At 43.1% G+C, this 24,278-nt stretch overlaps 1 protein-coding gene across 2 annotated transcripts in view; it reads right to left on the bottom strand.

The window, feature by feature from the left end:
* NELL1 (neural EGFL like 1) overlaps window positions 1–24,278 on the bottom strand; it is a 727,165-nt gene that overhangs the window by 550,660 nt on the left and 152,227 nt on the right. For both annotated transcript variants that reach the window (XM_045825346.1, XM_045825347.1), the window contains exons 6-10: window positions 19,944–20,016; window positions 18,942–19,024; window positions 12,160–12,294; window positions 10,852–10,954; window positions 559–632 (exon numbers count right to left, since the gene is read on the bottom strand). In XM_045825346.1, coding sequence (XP_045681302.1) covers window positions 559–632; window positions 10,852–10,954; window positions 12,160–12,294; window positions 18,942–19,024; window positions 19,944–20,016 — 468 coding nt within the window. The remainder of the gene's footprint in view (window positions 1–558; window positions 633–10,851; window positions 10,955–12,159; window positions 12,295–18,941; window positions 19,025–19,943; window positions 20,017–24,278) is intronic.

The raw sequence follows: 24,278 nt of genomic DNA, 5'->3' as shown, positions 1-24,278 counted from the left end.
CTCCCAGCAGACTGCAAGTGCTGTGAAGACAGGGACTTTGTTTTGTTCGCTGTTGTGCTGTCCCAGTATGTATCAGTGGCTCAGTGCAAGGTTGTTGAATGATTATTGAATGAGGTCTGTGGTTCTACACCTCTTCTTTCAAGAAATACATGGGAGGAGGCAGGCAGGAGACAGAGGCACGTTCTGATACTATATCAGACACTGGGGTGTTAAAGTGACACTGTCCACAGCTGGCATCATAGACGGCTTCCAATACAACTCCAAACCCTTCCACAGGGCCACCTGCCCTGACTCACAGTAGATTCTACCCCCCTTCCCCTTTTCATGTCCTTCCCTTCACAGCTTTGCCCAAGGCTACCTGACCCACAGCTGACCACAAGCTAACCACACAATGACAGCGTCTGGGACCTCCCGTCCTGCACTCCAGTGCACCACAGAGAGTCCTCCTTCTCAGGGACCCACTCAGGCCACCATGCTCCGCTCCAGAACCCTATCGAAAGCCAACATAACTATCTGAAATTCCCTGCAAGGGACAGGGATCACCAGATTGAAACTTACCCGGCATTCCCGACAGCTCTTGGTTAAAATCCTCTGGCCTTCCGCAAGGACTTTTCCTCCATAGATACATTTTGCTGTAATAAAATAGAAAAATGGGTCAGACAGTTAAGCTATGCAACCAAATAACTGCAGAGGTGCCATCCAACTCCAACTGATTCCACAGAACACAGATTCTCTGATTCTAAGCAGTACAAGTCTCTGTGTCTAGAGAAAGACACAGGAACACTGGGGCGGGGCGGGCAGGACTGCTGCATCCCCCAGTCAGACCACCATAACAATTATGTTTGTCCTGAGTCCTTCACACCAAGGACATGGAACTATTGCAATGACACAGCTGCAGAAGGAACTAGGGAGGGAACTGATGTGGTTAGAAGTTAAAACAAAACAGCAGTTATCGTATCCAAGGAGCACAAGAGCAGGGCTTTGATGCAGACGCCCCTGCTGTAGGATGAATGACTAGGTGCAAGGGAACTCCCCTGTGTTCCATCCATCAGAACTTCAGCCACAGGGCAGAAAGATGCCATTTCTCCCTTGTGATCATGAAAAGTGCGTGTCCTTAGTCTATCAGTTCCCAAGAAGCTCAGAGACAACTGAGAAATATGGGCCACGCCAGTTAAGTGCTTTATCAATGCACTAGAGAAACTGCCTTTGAAAAGGTGAGTTTCACAGGCTAACGGGGACATGAAGTAGATAGGCCTTGTAGAAAACAAAAAAGAAACATAAAATGGAGCTCCCACCACTCAACGTAGATTCCACTGGGACTCAGTCCTCACCTCAACTTGCTGACCTACTTTTAGGCAAGTGCGGAATGTGTTAATTTGATACAACCCTCATGTGTCTCCACCAAACTCTCCAGCCACATCGACAGGACCAGGGAAGCAAAAGCCTAATCGCTCCCTCCCCGGCCCAGATGAGGATGTTTCTAGTCCTCGTCCTAGGGAGATGCAGAAGTGAAGACATGCACGCTAAGAGATCCCCACCACCAATCACTGTTTGTTTTATAAAAATTACCTCACCTCTGAGAACCTCCTTTTTTATGTCTGTTAAAAACAGGTTGATTAAATGTGATAGTTTCCTAGTTCTATGTCGTTATGACTTTCATGGAATGTTCAAGTATGTAGGGGCATTGGCAATGAACTTGTGCAACTCCTGTTGGCCACAGGAAGGGGAAAGCCCATAGGCACTGGTTTACTTAAACTCGTGATCCCACAAAGGAAGCTGTGGTGTGCTACCCAGATCCCTCTCCATGGCCAAAGGACACACTCCTGCAGCTGCTGGGACAGTGGACAACCAACAGCTCTCAGCTAAGATTTGATCTAAGACTTGTTCTTGGCTGAAGAACAAGTCCAAGGTCAAGTCCCCTTCAGCCAAAGAGTGGGCGATGAAGGTAGGACAAAGTCCTGGCCCCCAGCCCCACTGTGGATAACTCTGACAGGTCCTCTCCACTCCGGAGCTCCTTGTAGGAAAGACTGAGGGAGCTGCCGTCACTGTGCCACAGCCCAGCTCTCCTCCTGCCCAGGTCTGCTTCCTCCTCTCTCTCATCCTCACTCCAGGAGACCCTGACAGAGCTTCCTGATAAAGCACAAGTCTCCATGTCAGAGTCTGTTTGCCTCAGAATCTGACCCGCTGCAACACACACCTCACTCAGATGTGTTCACACTCACACCCACTATCAGTGAATGGTCACCATATCCACCCCAGCCCCACACCCCACCACTGGGATCCTTCTCACCTGTGTGATCACTACCCACATCCTTGCCATGCTCCCTCCTTAAGTTTCTCAAGTCAACCTGCTTTTCTCCATCCCCCACCACCTCCCCACAGACAGTCTTCGTTCAGGCCATCTCATCCTTCCAGTTTAATGCACCTGAACTTCCTAACTTGTCTTCTGTGTTCTGGTCTCAATCTTCATCCAGTCCTTCCCCATACAAAAGTCAGATTTTTTTAAGCACAAAGACAAGGTCCTGCTTTAAAATCATTATGGACCTCTAGTGCCCTCAATATAGTTCAAATTTCTTAACTCAGAACTCAAAGCCATTCACGTGCCTCCTCTTTGTCTCTCAAGCTTCCTAGCTCAGCAGTTCCTTTGCATTTGTTCACCCTCCCAAACAACCACACCTCCGCAACGCTATAGCCAGGCATTCTCTCCCACTCCTGGGATTTGCATATGCTATTCTCTCCTCCAGGAAGGTCCCGTCTCATCCACCTTCACTGGCAGCCTCCCCCCCTATATACCCATCAGTTCAGCTTCAACTTGGGTCTGACTTTGAACACTGATGCAATGCCTTGACCGTGTACTTCTGTTGTACTTGGACCTAGCCCTAACACAGCACATTTCACATTTTATCTCAGTAGCCCAGTTAATTGTACAGTTCCCCTGCTAACTGTAACTGTTGGGAAGGTAGGGACTGCATCTATTCAGTTTTATCTCCAGCCCCAAGCTCAGTGCCTATCTGGGCCTATTGTTAGTAACAATAAATAATGTCAGAACTAACGAGCCTCAGGTTGGTAGTAAAAGCCAGTCAAATTTCCTGATTCCCAGATAAGAGTTCTTTCTGCTACTCAATGCAATTCTTTAAATTTATTCTTATTTTTCAATTACAGTTTATATTCCATATTACTCTTTATGAGCTTCCCATGTACAGCAAAGTGGTTAGAAAATCACGTACTTTACAGAGTGGTCTCCCCGCTGCTTCAAGTACCCACTGGCCCCACACACACTCATCCCGATGTTATTGGCTGTATTCCCTCTGCTATAATCTACATCTCTGTGCTCTGTGACTTTAAAGGCAGACACCAAGGGCCTCAGAACAAAAACAGCAACAATGGCAATAAAAATGTAGAGAATCGATGTCATTTTCTAGGCAGACTCCTTATTGTCCTCATTAAATGTATATACTCATACATAGTCATGCCTTGGTACGTGTCAGCTTCAGAACTCATCAAACCCAGCACGCATCGTATCTTGACAAGAAAAAAACGCTTCATCAATCCGTGCTTGCTCACCACCCACTGAACTTGCTAGAACTTGTATGAGTCATGATGCCACCCAGCAAGAGAAAACGCTTCATCGTCGCTGGCTCGCCACTCGTCGGAATGAATTAATGACGAGTACTGAGGTACCACTGTGTGTGTGTATGTGTTTGTCCCTAATCATCTTTGATGCCTCCATTTTTGAGACAAATCATGACTCGCTGGCAGTAATGATGATGTGGGTTCCCCAATTTCCTTGCAGCTTGCACGGGGAGCCCACAGCTCCCAAAGCCTAGAACCCCTGTCTATGACCTCCCGGACTCCCCGGCACAGCTGCCAACCTGGCAAGGTGGTTCACTCCAGAGTGGCAGTTCTGCTTAATGCCCTGCTGTCAAATCTGCCGTCTGCTTCCTGCCCAAGCTGGGAAGCAAAGAAGTAGGCTTTCCTTCCCTATTTTGCCCCCTGGCCTCGCCAATGGCACGAGCACACTTGCTACCCTGTCCGAAGACGCATGCCTAACTACTCTCTTCCCCTGGCTCATCCCAAACTCCTATCTGGAGATGAGAGTGTTTCATTGTTTACATTCACAGCGCACACGGGGACTCAGGCAGCCCTCAAATCCACCAGTCGGTGTAAAAATCAAATGTCCACTGAACTTTATGGCCTCCCATAGCAGTGTGCTTTGGGGGCCTCGAATAAACTCAGTGTGATCCTGCACACTCGCCAACCTCAGCTTTGGTACTGGTGCGGGATGTGGCTACAATCACGATACCAAGTGTCTGTGAAATTACCTTAGGACAGCTTTCAGGAGCCCCTCCCCCCAGACTGTGTCCTCCTGTCTCACACCCACCCCTCTTCTCTGGCAGTGCCCCTCTTTGCCCGCCACCACCTTTCGTGTGCCTAACATCAGTCCTCATTACCCAGCCTTCAGATCTACAGCCAGAGGGCTTATTTTTGACGTCTGAGGAAAATGAAGCACAAGGTGAGTCAGGCTCCGGTGCCTTTGGCTGGGGCTTTGGGGACTCCAATCCGACAGCTTCCAGTGCGAGTAGAAATGTGCATGGCTACCTGAAGCCCTTCACATCACACTGGGGACATGCAAACAAGGACGTTTCACAGTGTCCGACCGTGAAATTGACACTCGGCACCAACACACCCTTCTGAATGGTGTCAGAAGAAAACGTCCCGAGGATTTAGAGAAATAGGTGTACAGTTGATGTTTTTGCACCCACAGACATCTGGCTCTTCAAACTTGAACCTGATTTCTCTAGTGCAATGACTGGACACGTTTGCCATTTGGGTGAATATTAAATAAACAATTGACAGGTACGACTCAGCACCCCTGTCAGACGTGGACACGGGGTTGCTCTGTCTTTGTTTAGGTATTGTGCCCTGCACATACTTCAGCCATCCCTTGGCACGCAGTAGCTTAGAATATCAAAGCCGGCAGTCTGTGTCCTGGTTTAAAGGAGAGTGGCAGTGAGACCCTTCCTCCCTCTGTGAGCTCACTCACACAGGTGGCTTCCGGTACCACCCACACAAGCCATGTCCACTAGTCTCCCTGTCAGCATCTCTGCCACGTTTTCACCACAAACATTTTCACCACCTAGCTGGTCGTTGGCAATTTCACCACAGAAGATAAAAATAATTTTTGATCGTTAGGTTTCATTTCTCCATTAACAAATCAACCACCTGCTGCTGACATAATGTATTTAAGCTAGTTGTCAATTTCATTTCATTTCTCCATTGACAAAGTTCTCACAGTACTCCCATTTTTGTTACAAGAATCTTAGCCAGAATGCATCCTATACAAGAAAATGACAACATATCAGTTTTCATAAATCCTTTGGTGACCACAGCCATCCCCTCCCACCCATCAAAATCAAAAGTTTACCAACCTATGACAAGTAGAAAAGAGGCAACTAGCCCTGACTGGTGTTGCTCTGTGGCTTCAGCACCAGCCTGAAAACCAAAGGGTCACCAGCTAGACTCCCAGTCAGAGCGTATGCTTGGGTTGTGGGCCAGGTCCCTAGTGGGAGGCACATGAGAGACAACCACACATTGATGTTTCTCTCCCTTTCTTTCTCCCTTTATTCCCCCTCTCTAAAATTAATTAAATAAGTAAGATTTTTAAAAAGGAAAAAGGCAACTACTAATTCACAACAATCTTTGAGAGCATTAATCATCAATTCTTTAGTTGGAAAATGATATCTCTTATAATGAAGGAAGAAATTTCAGTGGAAAAAAAATCCTGCAACACTGAAAGCAGTAACAAATCAACAAGCCAAAAAAAAATCCAAGCATAGCACACCATAAACAAAAGATTTCAAAGACAATGTATATTCATTTTTACAATGAAGTCTTTTTAATTTTGCTACTAATTTTTTCATGCTACATTATGTCTGCTTTAATGTTTCTTTTTAATTTTTTATCCTTTTATCTTTCATAGCGAAATTGCCTTTCAGCAATTACACAGTGAAAATGCTTGCAGCAAGCATGCTGGCAGCAAAGATGTTTACAGGAAAAAACCCTAGGACCCTCTGAGCAAGACGCCCACATCCACTGCTTGTTCCTCAGGCATCTCCAACTCAAACACACTGCACAGAATGCAGCACTCCCTGAACTAATTCTTCTACCTGCCTTAATTTCCGTTAATCACACGAAGAGTCTCTCCATCAGCACTTATTCAAAATCTGACAACTTGTCCCCTACAGTGTGTCCCTGATTCACTTGTCTCATCCAAAAAATGCTCATGAAGTACCTACTATGCACCAGACTTTTAGCGACCACCCATATCCACCCCTTCTTTCTCTTCTCCGCAGGCAGTGCTTACCTGCCAGCCTCACCACTTCCACCTGGAATACACCAGAATCCCACACCAAATCCACTCCAGATGCAGCAGCCCTTGTAAAAGCACTTCTTTTATCATGCCAGAACCCTGCTTTAAAATCTTGCTTTTGAGTACCAAAACCAATGCTGTGTTTACTTCCATGATTGTGCATGTGCAATTCCCGGTGGCAGGTGTGTTCTTATCCACTTTGCCCACATAGCAAACTCCTATTCATTTGTCAACACCCTGCTCAGCTATTACATCCCTTATGAAGTTTTCCTAACACACAAGTATACGTGCACTTGCACACATGCACACTTGCACATGCACAAGTTTCTAACGGAGTTAATCTCTCCCTTCTCTGTACCGCCACTGCGTCTTACACAGGGGGCATGTTACCCAATACTCTATGGTGATGAGACAGTGCATGTATCACCCTGGACAGCAGGGGATAGAGGAGACAGGGTAAGGGTGTCAGAACAGGAGTCAGGCTACCTGGGTTTTATTTTGGCCCCACCAAAGCTGAGAGACACTGGACAAGTCTCTCCTCTCTGGGCTTCACTTCCTTATCTGTAAAACGGAGACAATAAAGGGGCCTGTGACTTTGGGGTGCTGAAAAAAATTAATGATTTAATAGACATAAAAGGGTCTATTTTTATGAAAGACCCACATGGGCCTGCTCTGGCACCCAGAGGTAAGGACAGTATTTGGGAGAGCAACCTTGGTGAGGATGACTGAGCAAATCGAACGGATATGATCATCAGCATCCACCCCTGACCCACCTTTGCAGCTTTATTGCCACTCAGCCGTAAGAACCCTCTGTTATCAGACAGACTGTCTCTCTTTCCCTCTGCCACCTCTATTCCTTCGTAAATTCTCTTTTGCACAGCTGAAGATTCCCACTCTGCCTTCCTCAAATCTCTTCCAGTTCACAAATCTGCTCACCGCCGCCCCCCCCCCCAAAAAAAATACAGACTCCGGGACACCACTGCCTGGAAATTCCAATTTACTAGGTCCAAGTGGGGCCTTGGGACTCTGTAAATTAGAAGTTTACCCAGTGATTCTAATTTGCAGCTAGGTTTGTTCGATGCCTGGAATAGAGCAGATACCCAACAAACGCTTGAGGAATGAAACTCCCATACCACTCCCTGGACTACGTGCCCACAGCTAAGGAATCTAGAAAGCTCTCGAGTTTTCCGTGATGCCTCCCAAACAGATAAAGGAAGATTCTAGTATCAGGACCTGACACCTCCACTATAAAAATCTCCTTGCTCTTGAAAAGGAGCTTTTGTGCAGAACAGGACAAAGTACTTTCTATAGGCAATGAACTGAGACATGGACAGTTAGATAAAGTTCTCTCCTACTTCCAAACAGATGCCATCTTTTTTGAAGTGCTGCATCTCCTGAGCCCATGACAAGGCCACCAACACTTAGTATGTCGGCAGACAAAACAATCCGCTTTTTTATACCGGCTCCTATCACCTGAGCCAGGACAATACCTTTCCTCAGAGTCCCTAGAACACTGCCCCCACCCAAACCCAGAGAGCAACTTACAAAACTTGATCCTAGGGGACAACAAAAGCAAATACTCTCCAATCTTTTTCTGATGTGAAGATATCTGAAAACTTCTAGAAATCCTACTGAGTAATGTTGGAACTCTGCTTTATCATTCCTCATTCTCCTCTCCTCCACCCCACTGATCCACCTGCCACCGTCACGTCACCTCCTAGAAGGTTAGAAACGTTTAGCTTGGCTCCACTTCCTCGAGGAGGCACGCCAGGCCCTCCACCAGTGTCCTCTCCCACCGCCCACAGGCTGTTCGTCTGCACCCAAAGTGCCCCATCTCACACCTCATATGGTTGCACTTACAATTCTGGACACTGCGAATCACGTCTCTCACTTGAAAGCGAGCCCTCTGAAGCAAGCAGGAGCCTTCTATCACTATTGCTGGAACTAGCACTGAGTAACTGCCTCATGCATATTTATATTAAAAACAAGTAAAAAATGAGAACCCTCTCAGCCAAAGGTTCTCAACGTTTTAATCACCAGAGGTGCCTTGTAGCAATTCTTTTTAACCTTTTTAAGTAGTGGTTTTAATAAGTTATCTGCATTACCATTTTATTAAATGATAAAGATGTCAAACTACCAGTTGGAGCTACTGAGAAAATTAGTGCTACCTAGATAAATGGTATGAATTCACCTGTGTATCAGCATCTAAGTAACACTGGGCAAATTACTAAGCAGTGTTTTAAAACTCCCCAAAACTAGAATAAATAAAAATGAGTACCCCATACACTTCTGGTGAGAGAACAATTTGATATGTATCATTTGAAAATGTCAGGCTTTTAAAAAAGATTTTATTTACTTAATTTTAGAGAGAGGGGAAGGGAGGGAGAGAAATCAGTGTGTGGTTGCCTCTCACATGCCCCCTACTGGGGACCTGGCCTGCAACCCAGGGACATGCCCTGACAGGGAGTCAAACTGGCGACCCTTTGGTTGGCAGGCCAGTACTCAATCCACTGAGCTACACCAGCCAGGGAAAAATGTCAGACTTTTTGCCCAGTAATTCTACTCTGGAGAATTGTACCTTAAGAAAATATAATATACAGAAATGTATTTTCTATACAAAACATGTTACTAAACAGAAACTTAACAGAGTGGAAAATAGGAAACAACCTAGATATCCAACAACTGAGGAATGATTAAATAAGTTAGGCAATAGCCAAACAATGGAACACTATGAAGTTCATTAAAATTAGCTTTATACAGACTTTTTTAAAACATAGAAATATACTTAAGTGATAATGGTAAGTCAACAAACTAGAATAAAATTTCTCCATACAATAAGATCTCAACTGTACATAAAATAAAATTTTAAAAAATGAAATCCACTAAAATTTCAAGAGCGTTTGTTTCCAAGTTGTGGTACTATGGGAGATTCTCCCATCTTTATCTTTCCTCTGTGAATTCCAAGTGTTACAAAATAAACACATGGCTCTCACAGTTAGAAAGTCAAAAGGTTAAAACACAAAACAGCTAAAAGACTCATCTACCCTCTATGTCCAAACAATAATTTCTAAGAAAAAGCATTCACAGATCTGTCCAGAGAACACATGATAATAGATTTAAAACTTCTCATATTTTTAAATACAAATTCCCGATAGTTTTTCAACTTCCTCTGTTGATTATCACATAAAATATAAAAATTGGAAAAAATATCTATACCTACTAAAAGCTATCTTTCGATCATAGCAGCAAACTGTAACCTCAACACCTGGGCACTTGAGCTAAAGGTACTGCCAGATGTGACTTCCAAAGCTCTTGGAACAGAAATGAGTAAGGTTCTTCTTTTAGATAATACCAAGTACACTCTCCTGAGTGATGAGTGTGCTCTGCCAACCATGAGAAAGGGAACATTCAAAAGCTTCCTCTGAGTTTAACAAAGTCTTGGGCAGGTGTGACCAGACCAGCTACCCCCACTGCCACAGCCATATTAGGTAACACACTGTTCTTGGCAAAAAGCTGAACCACTGTTTTTTTGAAATGTAATAACGTTGGTGTTTTTCAACAGGGAAATGATCTTGAAAATTATCTGTAGGATGCCACATTTCTAACCTAAACTCTCATTTTCTACAGAAGACCATACGGTTTCATGAGAGACTATGGGCTTTGCAGTCCAATAGAACTAGTTTTACATCTCACCTTTGCCACTCACCGGTCCTGTGACTTTGGTAAGTTAACTTCCTTAAGCCTAACATTCCTGTAAAATAGGGATAATAATAATCTCCACCAGAAGGATTGAGGCGAGTATTCAATAAGCTAGCAGAAGTCAAGAATCTAGCAGGGTAACTGGTGCATAACAAGCTTTCTAAATTGCAGCTTTCACACATTGCTTGTCTTTATATTCACTTCACTAGTTCACTTGAAATAGTGTCCTTTGCAATATGAAGGGAAAAGTATTTTAAATCACTGTATAACTTGGACAAGCCAACTATGAGGAAAATTGTTTTAGTATTATAGCTGAAGTTCATCCCAAAATTCCTAACAAAGACCTTTTAATAACAGGAAATCTGGCCAAGACCTCAGAATGCCAAAACACTGAATTTGGCCCTTAACTTGATCATTCAAGGTGAGGAGGACCAAGCACATGGAGCTTTGGAGTTAGGTTGTTAAAGATGGTCTCCACCCATTACCAGCTGTTTGATCTTGTACAAGTGACTAAATCCCTGGGAATACCAGTTCTTTCTGCATAGAATGGAAAGAAGGAAAGTAATTAGGGTTAATGTGACGATTTTTTTAAATAGCCTATGTTAAGTGCCTGCTACATCACAAATGACTAAAATACAGCAGCTCTTCTTACCATACATTTAACATTAGATCAACTACTGGTGCTTCATTTCATCAATGTTAATCAGTCAAGGCCTAACACAGAGGGGAGAAAGTAAATCTCAAAGTGCAGAGGGCCACCCTGACCCTCCATCAGTACTTACGCCGGCAGACCTTACAGCACTGGCCAGCAATGTGCACAGGGAGGGAGTCTGGGGAGCAACTGAGAGGGGGACAGGATATCCTCCGGCATTCCACAGCTCCACTCTGAGGAAGGAAGGACAAGGAGAGGCATCTCAGCAGTGCCCTTGGAAGGTTCCCTCTGCGGAAAAAGCTCACAGCTCATCCCAGAAACCTCATCGGGGACACAGAAGCCGTGTGAGGAATTCCCAGTCCACTCCAGGACCACAAATAAAATATTTTCTCCAGCCTGAATGAACCCATGCCACCTCAATTACTTTTCTGATATATATCACTGGTTTCTTTCCACCTGCCCATGTGGGTTAAGTAGATTAGGCAGGAAACAAAAAGCCTATTTTTTCGAGAACATAAATAACACCTTTTGCAGACCCTTTCAATCATTGTTGGGGCTGTAACAATCTGTTTTGTATTTTCTCACACAAACAATGGCATTCTTCAGATATGCATCAGATAATTTCAACTGGATGCGGTTTACATATCAATTTGGGGGGAGGGTTTACATAATTCTCTGAAACAGAGGAAGGCTTACATACATGATGAATACCTCAAAGTCGAGGGGTCTTGATATTCTCTGATACAAATGATGGCTACTTTGTAAAATAAAAAAACACATAGGAATGAATTAAATCCCCCTTTAAAATTTATTCTAGCAGAGAAAGGTTCATGAATGAAGCTAACCACTATGTTCTTTGAAAAATCAAAGGAGTTCTTCCTCTCTGATATTCTGACCTCCAAAGTCTAAACAGTACACTTTTTATGATATTAGTTCATATTAAGACCTTGTGTTGTTGAGAGAAAACAGATCTTAATTTCCAAGCACTTATGTATGAAATGATACTTTTCCAGTTTCCCTTCATAACAGCACAGATTACCAAACAGGGGCTTAGTACAAAGGTAATACTTCTTAGAGTTAGTATTACATAGTGAAGAACCAGATTACATGGTAATTAGTGAAACTGCCCCATTAAAAGTGTAATGAACAAAATAAACTGCCGACCAAAACAGACACAGAGGCATGGACACATGGAGAACACTGACAGCTGTCAGAGCAGGGGAGGGGCTGCCTGAAAGAAGGTGAAGGGACAAGCCAAAGAACATCCGAGTATCTGCCTAACTCAGACACAGACAATGCTGTGGGGATAGCCAGAGGGGTGAAGGTTGGGGAGGTGAACAATGGGGGTGGGGGATGGGGACATCTGTAAGAGCACAAACAACAATATAAATAAGTTAAAAGTAAGTGTTTTATTGTATTTGTTTACGGGGAGTCTTACTTTGCACGTGCAGTTCCTGCAGTGATCACCATCAACCCAGGAGTCTTGGTCTCTGTAAAGCAGTCCGCTCACTTGACAAGTCTTCTCGCAATGACAGTTTTCCAATTGACTAAGTCTTGTCTCGGCATAGTTTAGCTGCAAACAAGAGTTACCAGCTGTAATTTCTGTAATTCAATTGCATTGTCCTAACAAAGCTACCAGCAACAAGAAAAAATAAATTCCAGTAGGAGCGAGGGAAATGCCCAGAGCGGCTCACTGATCCTTAGTCAGACATGTTTTTTGTGTTAAATTTTCTTTCTTCTACGTGAGGTAGAATCATTCTAAATTAAAGACATATTGGCTCCCATGGTCTAATGAGCACCAAATGAGACATTAAACTGTATCTCAGGGACCCCCTGGGTGTTCCAAAACATATGTGCGTTCAGCTCAAAGCCCCACACAGAAGCCCTCGTAAGGAATGTGTTCTCAAGGATGCATTACAGTGTTTGCAGGAGCCCTGGTGAGGAACTCCAACGTGATCCCATTTACCTCCCACCATCTTCTCTGTGTTCTTCATGGGGTGACCACAGCGCCATGGTTTACAACCTGGGCAGTCATTGCTTTCTGTCTCGGGAAAAATTCCAGGGAACTGGGGCCAGGAAAAGGGAAAGCTGTAGGATCTAGCTTCTCTCCAGCTCACAATCCCCCCAAATGGAATGTCCCAAGAAGCCACTTTGGTGTTCAGATGAAGGTGAGAAGAGGCAACCAAACCCCCAGTGAGAACAAGATTTGGTGAAAGAAACTTTTTTGTTTTTCTAAGTCACCTGTTACCATTAATCACAGGGTCTAAGAATCTTTTATTTAAAAGGAATTATACTGCTTGAATGTCCTCATATGTAACCCAATCATGTGATTTTCCAGTCTTTGTGTTCATATCTCCATTGGTGGGACACATTATCTCTCAAGGAAAAACATTTTTTTTTGTTAGCTCTGGATGTCTTAAACATCTTTCTTGGCTTGAGCCCTCCAATCTCTCCCTTTTTCTCAGTACATCCAGTTTTGCCCTTGGAACTATCCCAGCCAGTGCACCTCCCTTCAAACAACTGAGGTTATCCTGTCCTCACGTGTGTTCCTAACACGGCCAGCCCCACCAGGGTCCCCACACAGCTCCTGCCAATACGGTTCAAATCCTCTCTCACAATCACCTTCCACGCAGTCTGCTCCAGTTTGCCTTCCAAAATGCAGTGCCAAATCCTGAACTTTAGTATCATCCCTCTATTGCCACATCTACACGGAGTAACTCAGTCCACAACCAGCATTTCCTTTCTTTCCCGTTCCTTACATGGAGACTGCCTTGATTGAAAAACAAATACAACTTCCTAAAAACTCATCAAATAGGCTTTCTTTTCCTTCTCAATCATACTTATACTTCCATGTGTTCAGTATCTTCCCCATACTGGAAGCTAAGTCAATCTCTGATCCAACTAAGACTATTTCAAGCCAGTGCTTTATAGATCTGGTGGTTGAACCTGGGTCATAATAGCTCCGACCATCTTTCTGCATTGACTCTGGTTCCAATCCACACAGCCTGTCTCCTCTCAGTTACTGAGAACAGCGCCACTCTCTGGAAATGGAACCCATATGAAATTCCAACCTTGGCTTTTGTCACTTACTTCATCCTCTTCCTCCAAGTTTTAGGAATTTTTCAAGAAACCTCATGTCTGGCCTGCCTTTTGCAGGTGGTACCAATGGTCAGGAAAAGACCAAATAGGATCCCAGACAAGCCGCATATGCCAATCAGCTCTGAAGAAACTGAGAGTGAACTGCTCCTGAAATACCAGCAGCTCCCTATGATTCTTCTAACATGCAGGTTACATTCCCACAGTTCAGGTTACATTTAACGCTCCAGCCTGATCGTAGAGTTTCTAGAATTTATGATAATCAAGTTCTTTCAGGAATCCTTTAGGAAACAAAGGGAAAATACACTTCCAAGACTTTGGTGAGGTCACATAATCAAAACCATGCATAGGTAAGAGATAAAAAAGGAAGTGACAACATCACACATCTTTACTTCATTCCACAGCCCCAGTGGTTCCTATAAAAGGTAGTGACTGATGGCTGGCCTGGGACTGAACAAGGAAAAACTGGCCTCCATCTGCATCCCTCCTAAAACCAACGGAGAGTGGGGTAGCTGTGAGAGGAAGTGTCCTGTCTTACTCAGAAAACCTGGAACAACTCTGGTATCTGTAGCACTCCAAGAAAACCTCTTAAAGACTAAATGACCCAAAAGGCAATTCTAAACCTGTCCCAGTTTCCGGAAAACCCAGGAGTTTGCCTAGGGGTAATAATGGCAATTTCCAGTAATGTCCAATAAGACTGAATTATGCTCAACTATAAAACTCAATTCCAAGGAAAGCCTCAGCTTTAATATAATAACAGCTGTTCTTGGGACTGTGTTTACCTCCTGAACTTTGTTTTTGTTTTTAATACATTTAGCCTTTTCTGATAACACTGAAAAGTCCCACTCTCTGTAACATCAGTGCATCAGATACTAAAGCAAAAAACTAATTTTTCAAAGACATCGAATATGTAATCTGGCCTTCCTGTTTCTCTCTGCTACATCCTGTTGCAACAATAAAAGAAAACAACTCTGAATCAACATTTGAATTATGTTTTCTGTCACTGATATTAGCATGCTGAATTCACACAAATTCATTTTCAAAAGCTGTTTCTACACTACCTGCCATTTTCTCCAAAAATGCCTACAGATCCAAGAGATACGGTATCAAGCCTACATCTCTATTGTTTTACTTTTGTTCATGCATTTATGTAAGCAACCAAGAACCAAATCATTTATTCTCAGCTCTTACACATTCAAAGATAGACAGCAGAAGCCTTTTTCACAATAAGAGGTCAATAAATGGACCTGAGTACATTAGTCATGTGGTGGATTGCTTTTTTTTCTCTCTGAAATACTACTTATTTGGCATTTGCTAGATGGAAGGGAAAAAAGAACTGTTCTATTGTGTTAAATCTTTAAGCTTAATTGAAAAATCACTATTGAGCTGTTCAAAACAATGAAAGTCTCAAAATTAAATATGTTACAAGCTGAAATGCCACTCCAAATGCTGCTTGATTTGCATAAATAGATTTGTCGAAGATTTAAATGGAAGGAATCAAGAAATTCCCAGTCTCCAGAATCTCTTCATTCAGAGCTTACAAAGCAGGGCAGAGCCTGACCCTATCACAATGCATTCAGCCCAGAAAATGGTGCCTTTCCCAATGTCAAAACATACTGAGGAAACTTCCAGAGAAGACCAGAGGATCACTGGTGTCTTATGGATCACTCAGTGGAAGCAGCTAGGGACAGCTTCCCAGCACCTTCTCTGCCTTGGAAAATGTATGGATTTGCCAGAGTGCCAGGATTCTTCAAGAGGGCTCTTGTGTACCCAGACCACTGCCACCGAAAGGGACATGCAATCCATGCCTAGGACCCGTCCTGTATTCAGCAAGGGCACAGTCACTCTCCAACCTACCCACCTCAAAGAAAGAAAGGAACAGCAAGCCCTCCTAGGCAGACCCGACCCCTGGGCTTCTCCAGCATCTGCATGTGGTTTGACGTGACTTTGGCTACCATCTCCAGTTCGGCTTGTGCACTGAGCTTCTCTCTACTAGGACCCACTCTGACCCATGTGTGAGGACTTTCTGCTGCTTTCCAAGACCTCCTGGCACCTGACTCTACACCAGGCCCCTGTTATCAACTCACTGCCCCTGCCAGGCTGTGTGATACCAGCTCCTGGGGAAGGTATACATTTTCTTAGGGACCATCTTTCCCTCATAGCTGCCTATTTTTCCCCGAGGTTTACCAATGTAATTAACTACAGTTACGGCTCACTGAATGCTCATTGTGTGCCGTGCACCAAACTGGATCTCCAGATCTCACCTGCCTACGTCATGGAATTGCTACAAAACCAATAGTGAAACTCTGAGCTTCTGCCTTACTGGCTATACAGGGTGCAGGGGAGAGGAGTTAGAGAACAGGTGCTCTAAAGGAAGCTCCTACATGAAGATCAGGCCCCAAAGGGCTGTAACCTCAGTTTAAGACCCAACAAAGAGAAAACAAGGCTTTCACAAGGCACAGGAAGGAGATCTTGCTCTTTCAGGTGTTGGCACACTGACTAGAAGGAAATGTATTCTTTGAGAATTTGCCAGGCCAACCCTATGTTTGTAATTTGATTCTGCACAGTCTCTGCAATCCGAAAACCTGTAAGACAAGGACGTAATAGAAGGTGACCCCGTGTGGTCCTGGCAGGACTCGGGTCCAGACTCAGAAAAATCCACTCATTTCCGAGGAAAATAAGTAGCAGCCACCAAAAAAGAATGGGTTAAGGGGCATGTTTTTTTTTTTTGTCCTAACCATCCCCCTTTATGAGCTGCTAGAAGCTCTGTGCTCACTTTTCACTCCCAACAGGTATCCTCTCTCTCTATTGCTCATTCCTCTTCTCACCGATCCCTTCAGTACTCCTGCTGCAGTCCCCACCCCACTCTCTCCATCCGTCACCCCTGCTTTACCCCTCCTGCCACTCCTCCTAACCCTCTCTTCCCCAGCTATAGACCTTCTCAGTCATGATTCAACTTGGAGAATCTGAGTCTGTGCCCCAGCTCTGCCATCCACTAACTTGAGAAAAGTTATATAACTTTAAAAAAAAAGTTATTTAACTTTCTTGGAATTGAGTCTTCTCATCTGGAAGGGAGGCTACTAAATCAGGCCTAGCTCACAGGATTGTTGTGAACAGGATTAAAGTGACAGAGATTATAAAAAGTTGAAGCACTGTAAATGCCACATAGTAGATACTCAGTAAATATTACCTAGTATGGGTTACCTTCCAGCTTTTGCCAGCTGAGGGGTTGACAAACGAAAGCCCGTGGACCAAATCTGGTCTGCAGCATACTTTGATAAGGCGCGTGAGCTAAGAATAATTTTCACGTTTTTCAGCGGTTATATTTTAAATGGTTACATTTGAATGAGGTAAATATTTACATAATAGTCTCAATTTTGCCTCTTAGCCTGCAAAGCCTGCCATTCACTAGCTGGCCCTTTACAGGAAAAGATTGCCAACTCCTCTTCTAGATTATCACAGATTCCAAATTATGCAGTGAAAATGGAAGTACCCAAATTTTCTAATTATAGTTCTATCCATTGTTTAAAAGAAACAGACGTATAAATCTTCTGAAGTGCAAGAGGCGGGGTCAGAAAGTAGATTAAATTATTTTCTGCTTGCCATTGCCCACAGTTAAATATCCTCTGCCTTGCAAAGGCTCATTTTACATAAGAATGTTTTGGGGACAGAGCTCAGTGTGAATCCTGGATATCGTAGGACCAAAAAGCAGAGAACTCCACTCTCTGTTAACAGGACAGGCTGAGAAAGAAAAGGGCAGCCTCAGCACCCGGGAGGAGACAGCCTCAGTCACCAGAGGCTGGGTGATGTGCTTCTTGTTCCAGAAGTTTGGTAGCGAGCTACAATGTAATTAACAGTATTGAGAGGAAGCTGCTCCACACAATGTGAAATAAAAGCCTCTCTGTGCCACACGCTGGGAAGGCAAATCATTGCCTGTATTTCCCATTCCCACTGTGCTGCAAAGCTAATGCATCAGGCTCTCGAATCTCAGGTTCAGTTTCTCTCTCAGAAAAGTGTTCTGTCTCTCCTTGCCCGACAAGAGGGGGTGTGGCCAAAACTCTACCTTGAAACAAGCATGTTGGTTTCAGCAGCACTATCTATGGGTCTAAGACACAGCCCTACCACCAGAACACATACCCACCCATGTTCTTCCTGGCGCCAGGGCTAGTGGCAGGGAGCAGCCACAGCCGCTGGTGGAATAGGACTCCTGTATCATGTTCATTGTTGCCAAAATTCTTCCTTTTGCAGAGTACAATGCCTCCTAGGCCCAACCTAATTCCATCTCCACTCCAGGCTGGAACTCAGGTCCATGACTGATTAGTATCATAATAGCAGCATTAGCCATGTTTTCTGTTTCTTCGAGCCTTTCACCGCAAAGCTCAGGGCTTTTCATTATGAATCTAAACTTTATGAATATGTATGAAAGCTCCTATTTGTTTATATGTTTGGCTCTGCCTCTCAATAGGAGCACCTCAGGGGTGGAAATCATGTCTTGTTCACCAGTGCCTCCTCTGTACCTGACATAGCACCCAGCACATAGCAGATCCTCAAAGGACTATTGTTACATGGATCATGCGGAGAAGAAAAAGATACAGAATTACCAAACTGAAGGTGCTGAAACACAGTTTGTCTCCTTCACTATTTAACTCAGGACCCGTCCTGAGATGACTCATATATTAGAAATGTGCCACAATGCCTTCCTGTGACAGTAATCTCTCCCTAACAATAGCTATTTTGCCCCTTCTGATCACTGACAATTATTCTTACACCCAAAATGCATTCGCTTATTTGGCTCTGACCGTATATCAATGTTCTCACAGTGTTATGAGTTTAATAGCCAATGGGCAAATTCTTTTCCACTCCCAGGGAATCAAGAGTGACACATACAGCCTCTTTCTTCCAAACATTTTTCAAGTAAACATTTTAGCGCAGCCTAATAGTATTGAAGACAGAAATAGCTATGTTTACTATAGGTAGTGCTATTTCATGTAAGAATAAACCATTTTCATAGTAACATATTGCAGATGGCAAGGCTAAAAATGTTTCCATTAGAGCAATAACTCTAACTTGGAGCTAGCCATGGAGAAAGAAATGAAACATCACAAGAGAAATTCAGATACCTACTTTTGCAGTCATCTTGGCCAAAAGCTCTTGTAAATCCATGATTCCTTGCACCAGGCTTAAGAAATCACTACAGGTTGGGCAAGCTCAATAAAGAAAAGATAAAAACAAATGTTGATATAGTGCTAATATAAAAGACACATTTTTAAAACCACAGTTGTTTAGCTATGTAGAAAAGTTTTTTGCCTTTCTGTTCAAGCATTGCTTTGGAACTGCCATAAAATCAGAGGAGTTCAGGTATAGATCTTTCCCTTTTATGAATAAACAAAAATAAATGAACGGAGGAAAAGAGACTATTCACTGAAAAGAAAGGCAGTATCATATTTTTAAGTTAAAATTAAACCTCATATTTATGGAGAAGTGACTAGAAAACTGCAAATCATCATAGAAGAAAAAGAAAACTCAAATCCAGGTCAAGCAGTTTAAAGAATAGTTTTTAAATAAAGTAAAGCATAGGAAATACAGCCCAAAGCATTGCAATAACTGTGTACGGCACCAGACGGGGTACTGGCAACATCAGGGGGACACTTGGTAAAGGGTATGTGGTCGTCTGACCTCTAGGCTGTACACCTGAAACTGCTGCAAAATAGTATTAAATGTAAACTATGATTTTAAGAAATTTAAGTAAAAAATGTAAAACAATAGCAATAGAACTGGAAACTAGCTAAAAAATTAAAGAAATAGCAATTCAAAAAAAGTTTTTTTACATATATAATTATATTAAACATACCTTACTGTACCAACCTATAGAACCCAAACTGCTAATGTAAATTTTCTTACCTTCAAACTTTAATTCTAATTAAAGCTAGTAAAATAATCCATAAGCTTTTTAGAAATTCAAAGACACAGAGGTATATACTAGAGCTAAGTTCCTTCACTAGCCTTACCACCTCATCAGTCAACACCATGAATAGTGTGTCCTATCTTTCCTCCCCTAGTTCTCTGATATTACAAACAAGTCATATAATAGGTAAAAATTCACAAATGCTTTAAGTTGCTACTTACTGCGATTCAGGTTCGGACACTGTGTTATATATCCATTCGGCATAAAGATGATTTTCCCATCTTGGATGATCCCCTTGGTAACAGAAAAGAAAGGTAGGGATCAAGATTGCAGCTACCCATCACATGGGTACACATGGCCTTATCACATCTCCTCCAAAGCAGATGATTTTTATACAAGACTGATATCCTCACTCAAAAGGTGAGTCGGCCTTAGTCTACACTGAACTACTCCAAACTATCCTCTCCTAGAAATGCTGAAATGCACATTCATCTGGAGAGAGCTACAATTAGTAGCCACTGCTTGAGGCAGAAGTCTCCATAGCACTAAGGATCCATCAGAAAATATTCCTTAACCATGGGACCGAAAAGTCACTGATGTAGTAAAAATTCTCCTCAGTGCCCTAATCATCCTGGATCATGAAATATTCCTAATTTACAGAATTGTTTCAGCAGGAGCAAAAAGATCACAGAAACATATTAAACTAAAATGTTCCTATTGATTCACTTAGTCAAGTAAATAAAATTAGACCCGGGGAAAATTTCCTAATAATCTTTGCTCTTGGCTAATTAACATGACTTGGGGCTGGGAAATCTTAGGCATGGCTCAACATCTCACTGTGAGTAAAAGGTAGCCTTTTAATTCTGTAACTAATTCTGAAAGTACAGCCCTAATTTAAGAAAGTCACTGGGGCTCCCATCTCTCAATGAAAATAATGACTTGTCTGTGGAGTTTTCCAGCTGAATTTCAAGGTTCTGTTCCCAGGTGTTTTTTTTTTAAAAAACTGATTTGATTTGATGGAAGAGATATTACAGAACAGATGGAAAATGTGGAAGCCGGTTCAGAATATTGAACTTAATCTATAAATAAAATATTGGCTTAAGATAGTGTACAAGTCTGTCAAAGGAAGTAACATTTAACATTCATGCACTCATCTCCTAAACAGCAGATGCTGTTTTCTGCTTATTATTTCCAGATACAATATTAATTGGAAATATTAATAGAAATCACAGGATTGCAGGCCCTCTTCCTCAGAGTTAGATACATTTGTTAACCTTTTCCTCTTCCAGGATGATGCAGTGATTATGATTATGAGACAGCCTCACCAGGGGAGGAAGTCCCTGCCGCTGCTGCTGAATATGAATGCACGAGAATTCATAATTTCTTACAGAAGAATTCCAGGCTACAATTAATGGAGTGTAATCTAAGTGCATCAGCTTCTTCCTGTTGCGAAGTGGCTCGGTTTTTCAGTGAATTAACTCCTTTAAGAGGACAGGGTACTGATCAAACACATTTGAAAACTTTGAGGAAAGCATGGGATGGGAAGTCAGGGAACCTGGGTTCCAGTTCTAGATCCCTTTCCAGCTAACTGGGTGAACTTACACAATAAAAACCACTCTCTCTAAGCTTCAGCTGCTTCGTCTGCAAGGAGAAGCATTGCATTCTATGCAAAAGTTAAGGACCCTTCCAACACTCTAGGGCTGGGTCAGCAAAAGAGTTGTTCAAACTAAAACCATCACAATTTAGATCTCTGTGCATGTGCTACTTTTCAAAGTAAAAGAAGAAAAGTGAATTAAGGAGAAAGCTGTATGTATCCACATCAAAGAACAGACCATTGTAGAGAACTGAACATCACATTAGAAAACATCTATCTAATCAGGTTGAATAAGGATGAATTTAGAGTGGCCAGACTATGTGGAGAGTCCCATGCAAACCAGGATGTTCTGTCATCCAAGATGATGAAGTGGTGAAAGCATGTGGACCAGGAAAGATAAGGTACTACTATTACCTGTTTCCTGAAAAACCCTAAATCATTTTTATTTTTATCTGCCATGGAAAGACCACTCAGGAATCTGGAACACATTCATTGTAGTATTAATTACCTTTCCAATAGCAAATGGAAAATCCATTTCTGAGATTCACAATGGCAGAAGAGTAAGTGGAAGCTGCACAAGCCTCTTCCCAGGACCACACTGTAATTACAACTAAATTGTAGAGAAATCATCCTGAAACACTGACTGAACACTAGCTGAAGAGAAGCTTTATAACCAAGGATAGACAGAAGAAAGGCTGGAGGGAGTGCGGAGGAGGCACAAGAGAGCTGCCTGGGCTTCCACAGGCAGCAGCTGAAGTTCCAGAGGGATATTTCAGTGAGTGGGGAGTCCTCCCTGAGACGTGTGGGGACTAAACCCCAGGCTGGGCTCCTCAGCCTACAGCACCAGAGCCAGGAAAGGAACCCAGATAACATCCAGCTGTGAAAAGCTGCAGGGTTTCTGTCCACCAGAGAGAGATGGCTGGAGACACAGAGAGTCTCTTAAAAAGCTAAACACAAAATTCCATTTGTAGCCCCTTACTCTGGGCTCTGGCAGAGGGAGGGCAGAGTGTACTAGAGATGTATGAGGAGAGTCTGGGGATTGTGGCTCTGGGGAAAGAACTAAAGGAACAGACCAGGATCCCTGTGCTGAGTCATTCCCCATACTGCAGAGGCTATCTTTCTCAGGCAGCGAACTCCCCTTCAAGGGCATCAGCCTAAAGTGAAGCAATACCCTTGACTACAGGAATTACTCTGCTCCACCCCGTGGAGCTTAAGCTGAGTACAGCTTGAGCTAATATCATTGATTAAGTTTAGCAACTAAGGCAGATCTCTGGAAGCTCTGAGACTGTAGCTGACCCTCCCCTAGACCCACCTTGGTGTAAAAGCCAGCCTTCATGTACAGCATGGTTTTTTCTGCACACCAAAAGGCCTAGAAGCCACAAGCTATGGATCACTAACAGCTCCAAACAAGTAGCCCAGGGCCAGTCACAGACAGCATCTGACATAGATCTCTGTACCAAACTCTTTGCAGATATACCTAATACATAGAAACAAACACAAACATGTTGGGAAGCACCCTGCCTGGTTTCAGAAGCTATAACCTCCCATGGCTAAGGCTGAGTAAGAGACCTTGGGACCATAAGCCACTAAGGAGACAAAGCTTATCTCCCTGGCAAGTGCACCACCTCTGCCCCCTTTACTTCACCCTGCCTGGCCCCCAGTGGATGACCAGTCAGCCAATGATGGGTAAGATTCCTCAGAGGAGGGATGACCTAAGACAGACACGATCACAAAGTGGCCCCTCAGGGAAGGACTTGGGAGAGCTATAGAAAAAGGGGGTGATGGACCCTCACCCCTCAGCTTTGACATAGCCTGAGTCCTCATTCTGTCTGCAAGAAGTCTCCTAATCTCTTGGCTGCCTTACTTCCCCTGCCTGACTTAAGCCTGAAACAATGACAGAGGGTGATGCAGCCCTGTGCTGGAAAGGGCGGGTTCCCTAGGGCCATCAGGTCTAAGAAAGAATGCATAAAATCCTGTGAAACCTGCTTTGCTAAAAATGTCCTCAATTTTCTGATAAAGGTCCAAGCATGAAATGAGTTTGTTTCCCAAAGTTTTATAGCCCTTTAGCTAACTGTCCCTGACTCAGAATAAGCCCTCCTAGTTCTTTGAATGTTATCTATTGTTTGATCCTTACTGCCTGACAATGACTAATGAGCTTTACCTGTATTCCTGTGCAAATTGAACCCAATAAAAGCCCATTCAGTAAAAGGCTCCTGGTCCTTTTCCTTTGAGAGATCAGCCACCTTTCCTCCCCAAACAGATCATGTCTTGGTAGACTTATTCTCATTTGTGGTGGCTGGGGGGGGTGGGGCATGTGAGTGGAGCTCCCCCATACAAACACAGAGCCAAAGTGGAAAGACAAAGAAACAGATCCCAAATAAAAGAACAAAAGAATTCTCCAGAAGAGCTAAATGAAAGGGAAGCAAGTAATTTTTCAGATAGAGAATTTGGAATAATGATTATAAGGATACTTAAGAGCAAAAATAAATAAATAAATAAATAAAAGCAATTAAAAAAAGGACCAGTCAGAAATAAAGAATACAATATCTGAAATAAATAGCACCCTGGAAGGAAAAAACAGTAGGTTAGATGAAGCAGAGGATCAACTCAGTGATTTGGAAGACAAAGTAGGAAAAAATACCTAAGCAAAAATAAAAAAAGAACGAGGAAAGCTTAAGAAAGATTTAGGACAACAGGAAGTGTAACAACATCTGCATCATGGGAATACCAGAAGGAGAAGAGAGTGAGCAAGAGATTGTGAACCCATCTGAAGAAATTATGACCAAAAACTGCCCTAAACAGTGAAAAAAAGACACACAAGTCCAGGAGGGGCAGAGAGTTCCAAACAAGATGGATGCAAAGGGGCCTATACTGAGACACATCATAATTAAAATGACAAGGCTTAAAGTCAATAAGAGATTCTAAAAGCCACAAGAGAAAAGCAGGTAGTTACCTACAAGGG

The sequence above is a fragment of the Phyllostomus hastatus genome, unplaced genomic scaffold, assembly GCF_019186645.2.
Source record: "Phyllostomus hastatus isolate PE091 unplaced genomic scaffold, TTU_PhHast_1.1 phas_scaffold_585, whole genome shotgun sequence".
Taxonomy (NCBI): Eukaryota; Metazoa; Chordata; class Mammalia; order Chiroptera; family Phyllostomidae; genus Phyllostomus; species Phyllostomus hastatus.
Note: the sequence above shows the minus strand (reverse complement) of the source record. Positions and strands in the feature narration are given on the sequence as shown.